We start from the raw sequence: 7,953 nt of genomic DNA on the forward strand, positions 1-7,953 counted from the left end.
TACATTCCAAAGATTTCATTCTAAACATTTTCTTCAATAATGTTTGTTTCAAAAACAGAAAGGTCTGGTGAATAATATCAGATAAGATAGTATACTACATACTCCAAGTATCGAAATGCATGCCATCGTGTGGGAATTCAATATTTTGACATTAAATAATCATTAGAATTCCTGATGTGTAAATCATTTCAAATGTTTAAAATTACACTTTTTTAAAAACTAACATTTCAATCCACACCGCTCGCGCTTCCTGAGGGTTGAAGTGCGGCGGATCACCAAACTCGTCCTCAGTGACAAGTTCAAATCTTGTTAATGTTGGAATACTGAATCCCGATATTCGATGTTTGTTTCATTGTGGAATATTTTCTGTGACAATAAAAACATGATTATTACCTCATATTTATTATTAGCGATGAGCTTAGCAAACCTCCGGGAACCTGCTACATTGCACCTTTCACCAATGTTGACAAACAAAAGATGCTTCTCCATTATCATGGGCTCAAGGCCTACATAAAAGAAGGTTAAATGAATGCTTTTGATAAGAATAGGGTCCTTCTTCTCACAATCATCTTTAACACTGCCAGCACCACCAACATTTTTTTATAGGCTATTTTAAATTTTTAACTGTTGGTAGTTTTATTGTTGATCCTGGGCCCTGTGGGAGAGCAGTGTTCAACACTGAACAGGCCACCCAGGTTAAAGAAGAAATAAATAAATAATAAACATCATCCTCACCATCATCACCATTATTATCATCCTTACCATCATCAATATCACTACATCATCACCACACAACTATCATTTCATTACCAACATCAACGATATACTGTAATTATCCTCATCATCACCACCAAAATTATCCTAACATATTATTATCATCTTCACCATAACTTCACCATCTTTACCATTATCATCAAAATGCACGAATTAGGTATGGTTGCCAATAAACACCAACTAAAATGTCAGTCGTTGAGTAATACATTTTTTTATGACTTATCCTCACCACTGTTGCACCACTACCTTCTCTACTAGCATCACTTTTACCATCACCACTACTATCATCCTCCTATTTACCTGATGTTAACAAGGCTTCAGGATGAATAGTCTTAGGAGGAACCCTTGGCTTATAGATGCTAACAGCTTCCTTGATTGCCTTGATGTGTTCCGGCGTTGTACCACAACAACCTCCCACTATATTCAACAGACCGTCTTTCGCAAATTCAGCAAGATGAGCAGACATCATCTCAGGGGTTTCATCGTAATCTCCAAAAGTGTTTGGTAAACCTGTACACAGAGGTAAATGCATAAATGACAGATGCAAATAAAAAAAAATTAAAAAAAATCTAAAAATCTGTCACATATTTTGAAACTGCTCATTAAGGCAGAACCTTACCTGCATTAGGATAGCATATAACATAGGCTGGTGTAAAGTTTCCAATGGCTTCTATAAAGGGTCTCATTTCGGTGGCACCAAGGGCACAGTTGAGGCCGAGGCACATTGGCTTTACGTGAGAAACACTAATAATGAAGGCCTCGCCGGTTTGGCCAGATAGGGTTCTACCACTTTTGTCAACTATAGTACCAGAAACCTGAAGCAAGACAACAAAGTATGCAAATTATTCATTGATGTTTAAGCAAAAAAACAAAAACAAAAAATCATAAAAAAGGAGTAGGTATATGGTGGCCTCAAGACCCATGTTGCAAATTTGCTAAAAATGTCATGTTCACTTAAGCTGCATTCACATCAGATCTGAACCAAAATTCAGACCTCATTTCTGATGCGCTAAACGCCAGTGTCCATATTCTTATACACTGATTCAATTAGATTCGATTTTGTTAGGTCCTGTTATGCTCTAAAGCAAACTACTCCCTCTATCGGAACTAAGCTGGCCAACCAACAATGCAGTTAACTAGTCCTTATTGCTACATTGCACCACTTCCTAACATTAATATAATAGATGTACTAAAGTTGTTCACTTACAAATACAGGAACTGGCTCGTATTCAGTTTCAAAAATGAGCTGAATACCATAGAGGGCAGCCTTTGCATTGAGGGTGTCAAATATAGTTTCCACAATCAAAACATCAGCACCACCATCAAGTAGTCCCTTGGCTTGCTCTATATAGGCCTCTACTAGTTCATCAAAAGCTGTAATCAATCAATACATTTAAGTAATGTCAATTAAAATGCTGAATGAATTAAATAAAATACATAGATTTTCAGTTGTCAACCGGTGTTCATGTAAAGTTTTATATAAAAATATACAGAAAAAGGAAAAATATTAACAGAAACATGGATTTTGGGTGTTCTTCTAGTCAATAGTGAACTAAAACACTATTTAAGTGACTCTCCTCTGCAGTGACAAATTTTTAACAAAGGCTGCTTAGGGCCCTGCATACATTCAAAGTAAAATCCCTGGTGGTGGCCAAAAGAATATTTTGTTTTAAGATGGTGCTTTCAAAAGACTGCACTTGGATTAGCAAATCACTATTAATTTATTTTCCAATTGGATGAGGATTTCCCAAAAATACATTATAAAAATCTAGCAAAACATTTAAAATTATAATTTACTATATCTAGATGTATTTGATAGATTAGCATAATATAACATATAAACATATTTATAGTCATACTGATGTTTCTGAATTCTGGTAGTTCAACAGATGGCGATATGGATAATGTGCGATTTGTTGGACCTAGAGCTCCTGCAACGTAGCGACGGACACCTGTCTCTTGCATGACCTCCTTAGCTGCTTTTTTAGCTAATTCTGCTGATTCTTTATTTAATCTGTAGACCTAGGTAGAAAGACATTTAGTTTATTGTGAAATGTTAATTAGTAAAGGCATTTGTTCATTTTCCTCAATTTTTGTTTGAAATAAGATTAATATTCAACTTGCAATAGAAATTAATTTTAGAGGTCAGATGAAATGAAAAAAAAACCAAAAAAAAAAACAAGAACTTACTATATGTTGCAAGCCATAATCTGCTTGGGCTACTCTTGTTCCACTAAATGTATTTGTTTCAACAAAATCTGCTCCAGCTAATAAATAATCCTGCAATAAACACAATAATAACTACACTTACTGTCTGTCTGTAAAACACAACATCAGCTTTCTCCACACTTCTATAGTGTGAACTCATAAAGTAGAAAAAGGAAAAATCATTAACAAATTATTAAGTGAAAAATACATAAAAAATCTCAAAAATAATCATAAGAAAATTATGAACACAAAAAAAAAACAAACATGAAAACAATTTGACATAAAAAGTTGGATGACTTCACTTTTCAATATGGACATCTTTGACATGGTTCTTGCTTGTTTGAAAAAGATTCAAGCAGGAGAAATGACCAAATAGGAACAGAAAAAGCCTGTGCAAAAATTTAAGAAAACAGGAGAGAAAAGCAGAAAAAAAATCTTAAAAAAACAATAACTTTCCCGCTGGTGTAAGTAAACCCAACAACAGACTGAATTGGCGGCTCGGGTCATGTGACTTATAGTGGGTATTATTTTTTTGTTTACATTTATCGAGATCGCGAGATGAACAGTGCATCAAATATGGCTTCGCCTTGTTGTTGATGTAAGTCACATCATAGATGTTGCAAATGTTGGTTGGAATGCGAGTTATAATTTGGTAAATACTTAGAAGTGTTCCAAAATTAAATTTTCAAACACTTATCAGTTTGGTTTGTTAAGGCTCCAATGGATAGTGGGAATAAAGCCTGAAAGTTTTTCAAGGAAAGGTACGGTACCTTCACGACGTGCATATTGCTCTTGTGAGTCATCACCGGCTGCTGTGGTATTTTTATGTCTAGGCCTAAGTCAAGAATATTATTCATGGCAAATGCTATCGAAGCATGAACAAAAAAAAAAATACAAAACAAAACAAAAAACGAATTTTCCCATTCGTTACAAGAGTATTATTTTACAGTTATTTTAAATCCAAAATTAAATCGTAGGATGTTTACAGTTACTGATGTGGATAATGATCATCATATGACATACTGTACGTACTGGCATTAGGATGTACCATACCAACCATGGACCTATTTTATCACCAACCTGTTTCACAAGTTTGGTTGAACAACCAGTACCGTTAAGGGTTATTTTCTATTTTATTACCTACAGTACTCGACTACAAAGACAGTCGAGGCATAACAACTCCCTCCCCGCTCCGGGCCCTAGTCAAGGCTTAACACTCACAGTGCAGCCCCTAGGCCTATACCTATATGTAGCCTACCGTACAATAGCAGCATTCCAGAGCCTAAATAAAATGCACGGAGATTGACAAAGTAATAATAAATCACTATTTAAAAGAAAACATAGGCCTAATGCCTTACTTTACTATAGGTCGCTTTCTAAAAAACATCATAAAAACTCTCTCAATATACTGTGTTCAATGAGTGCACTGTGGTTTACGATGTGGATGTTTACATTTAGTATCCACTATATGTCACGTGACCAGTAATAGCTGGAGTCGCCGATTCGGTCTATTCAATTATAGCATCTTTCTTTGGCACTATACAAACGCCACCCCACATGACACGTTCAAAACCACAAGAAAAAACACTGTTCATCCAAAACATAGCAACATTCAATGTCAGATATTTTGCTACTTTTCCAATACTCATGAAGTTCTAGTGAGTGCGATAGATTAGTAGCGAACCACTTTTTTTGCTCTTAAGATTTATTCTAAAACTGGAAATAATGCTACTTTTTGGTGATTACTAAGATTATTATATCACTGTCAACCAAAGACGTACTCAGTATTGATACTACTGTTGTTATTCATCATTCCTTTTCGTACTCTGTCATATAATTGACACGGTTGCGACCAGTCTGTCATATTTCTTCTGGACAAGATGTACTTGATTACTATTCTAGCCTAGGAATAAGGAAAAAAACACGAAGAGGTCGAAGGGCAGGTAGAAGGGTCCAAAAAATTATGGATCACCTGGAACTTTCAAAGAATATAAATCAGGAATATGGTCAATGTTTCTTTTTGTTTTTTTAATGCATGATTGGTTCGCAACATAGCAACCAAAATTTCTGATTTTGTTGAGGTTTAAATCCTATTGTTGGACGGACCCAGTTTGTAGAGATAAGTAAGATTAAATCTGCCCCAAAATGTCTTGAATGCGGTGTTCTGCAAGGATCCATTCTGGGTTCCCTTCTTTTTTCCCTGTATCTATTCTCCCTTATACTGATATAATAAAAAAATCTTAATTTTCAATATCATTTATACGCTGAGGACTTACAAATTTATATTGATTTTAATCCCTCAGAATCACATGAAATTTGTAAAATATCATCCTCGCTTTCTCACAACATGCTACGGCTTAACCATACTAAAACTGAATTCATAATTTACTGCACTAAACACCTTCGATCTAAAATTAATATTTCTTCACTTTCCTTTAATTCTTGCACTATATTTCCTTCACATTCTGTTAAAAACCTTGGTGTTTACTTTGATAAATTTTTTTCTTTTAATAACCATATAAGTCACATTACTAAAACTACTAACTTTCGCCTACGTAATATCGCTAGCATCAGAAAATATATTTCAAAACACACAACTGCCATATTAATAAATGCATTGTCACGTTCCATCTTGATTATTGCACTTTTCTACTCAATATCAAAAACTGCGATAAATCACATTCAACGTCTCCAAAATTCTGCTGCACGTATTCTAACACTTACTTCTAGACCTCACATACTGTACCACCGGTCCTTTATGGTTTACATTGGCTTTGTATTGAATCTCGTATCAAATATAAAATCCTGTTAGTAACGTTCAAAGCACTTTTTCACAAACAACCTATTTACCTTGTTGATCTCATTCATGCTTATGTCCACCTACTTGCCTCCGTTCCTCAGATAAAAATTTTTTAGTTGTTCCTCGAATTAACACCAAAGCATTTTATTATAGATCATATTCCTTTTCTGCTGCATCCCTTTGAAATTCATTGCCCAAACATATTATCGAATCCCCATCAGTTGTTTTTAAGTTTAAACTTAAGATGCACCTTTTTACCATCTAAATGTTAAGCGCCTTTGATTTTAACTTTGGTATAGTTGAAATTGACGCTACATAAATTTTTGTTGTTATTATTATTATTATTATTATCAAATTATTAAGTAACAACGTTGACAACTACAGTAAGACAACAATAATAATAAAATAATGATGTTAGGTTCAGAGCATTTTACACATTATCATACCTTGTGAATTTTGAAGATGGCATCAGGTTGTGTAATGGTCAGAAGGTCATTGTTACCTTTCAATGACTTTGAATGGTTTTTAAACTCTTCTCCACGGAACTCATCTTCATCATACTTCAGTTTCTGGATCATTGTTCCCATCCCACCATCAAATAACATGATCCTCCCTTCCAGGGTTTTGGCAATCTCCATGCCAACTCCTAAAGGATGAGTACAAATTTATATGAAATGCTGGGGGTCAGTGCATTGCTCCGAAGGTCCTTTGGTCCAAAGGGTCATTGATCTGAAGGGCCAATGGTCTGAAGGTCCGTTGGTCAGAAATTAATATATTTGAAATATGGACAAAAAATATTAAACAAGAAAACACACGATAGACATATTAGCTAACAGTAACAATAAAAATTATATACATGACTTAGCTTAATATTTGCTTGTTCTTCTTACATCTGACCGGTAGTATTTAAACCGTTAGTAGCATAAGTGTCATTACCTGATGATGACGTGGGACATGTTGAAACATGTCGTTCATAGGTTTCATATAAAAAATCATTGATTGTTGCAAGATGCTCAACTCTGCAACATTCTATGAGCAAACAATTCACTTGACGCGAGATAATATAACCTTATTATATTAGGCTTCACGTAGAGATAATTATACATTTTTTAGGCTACTTTCAAGCAGGTTCAACGTCAACTGACCCATTTTTTCAGCGGCTTAGTTCAGCAGCTTGTTTTGTGATGTAAATGAGTTAGGCATAAATATGTTTGTGCAAACTTTATTTGTATCTATACTTTTAAAAGGTAATTAAGACTTTTTTACATGTACAGGCCTAACTTTTGTTTATTATACATTACAGTACTAGACTATTTGCGAAACCTGATTTTTGTCAAGTATATAAATTATTATATAAAATTAATAAAGCTGCATAGGCAAAGTGGCAAAATAAAATAAACAAATAAATAAAACGGTTGTAATCTGCCTTATTAGAAATTAATATATATATATATATATAATTTATATATATATATATATATATATATATATAAATGATCATCAAAGAAATGTAAATACATTTTATTTCTTTATTCATTTATTTATAGGACTACATTTTCATTAAGAGCTATGCTACACGATGTATTATTATGTCCATCATTTGAACACTGTTACCTTTCTTTGATGATAATTGATGTATAATTTAATAGCGTTAACGGCATATGAAATTATTTGTTTCCAGCCGTACGTACCTATTGTGTAATAGTGTATCTGGCGGTAATTTGAATCTGTTCAACCATGAAGCCTTTGTGGTCTAATGGTTATAACACTCGCCTTGACAGCGAGAGGTCACAGGTTTGAATCCCGTCAGGCATTTTATTACACAATTTCTTTAATCATTTATTTATAGGACTACATTTGTTTAGGCGCTATGCCACACGATATATTATTATGTCCTTTATTCGAACACTGTATTTACCTTTCTTTGATGATGATTTATGATTTATGTATAATTTAACAGTGTTAACGGCTATCTTGAATTATATTTTATGCAATTATTTGTTTCCAGCCGTACGTACCTATTGTGTAATAGTGTATCTGGCAGTAATTTAATCTGTTCAACCATGAAGCCTCTGTGGTCTAATGGTTATGACGCTTGCCAGCGAGAGGTTGAATGTTCGATTCCCGTCAGAAGCATTTTATTACACAATTTCTTTATTCATTTATTTATA

The 7,953-nt window shown here is 33.9% G+C and overlaps 1 protein-coding gene across 1 annotated transcript in view; it reads right to left on the bottom strand.

The window, feature by feature from the left end:
- Window positions 1–393: 393 nt before the first annotated feature.
- The window catches only part of LOC117115950 (methionine synthase-like), a gene marked incomplete at its 3' end in the record, with an annotated part of 8,307 nt that continues 747 nt past the window's right edge, over window positions 394–7,953 (bottom strand). The window contains exons 2-8 of the mRNA XM_033259843.1: window positions 6,229–6,428; window positions 2,965–3,054; window positions 2,634–2,796; window positions 1,982–2,148; window positions 1,394–1,589; window positions 1,075–1,284; window positions 394–506 (exon numbers count right to left, since the gene is read on the bottom strand). Coding sequence (XP_033115734.1) covers window positions 394–506; window positions 1,075–1,284; window positions 1,394–1,589; window positions 1,982–2,148; window positions 2,634–2,796; window positions 2,965–3,054; window positions 6,229–6,428 — 1,139 coding nt within the window. The remainder of the gene's footprint in view (window positions 507–1,074; window positions 1,285–1,393; window positions 1,590–1,981; window positions 2,149–2,633; window positions 2,797–2,964; window positions 3,055–6,228; window positions 6,429–7,953) is intronic.

The sequence above is a fragment of the Anneissia japonica genome, unplaced genomic scaffold (assembly GCF_011630105.1).
Source record: "Anneissia japonica isolate Jap-2015-1 unplaced genomic scaffold, ASM1163010v1 scaffold285533_len17314_cov202, whole genome shotgun sequence".
NCBI classification, from domain to species: Eukaryota; Metazoa; Echinodermata; class Crinoidea; order Comatulida; family Comatulidae; genus Anneissia; species Anneissia japonica.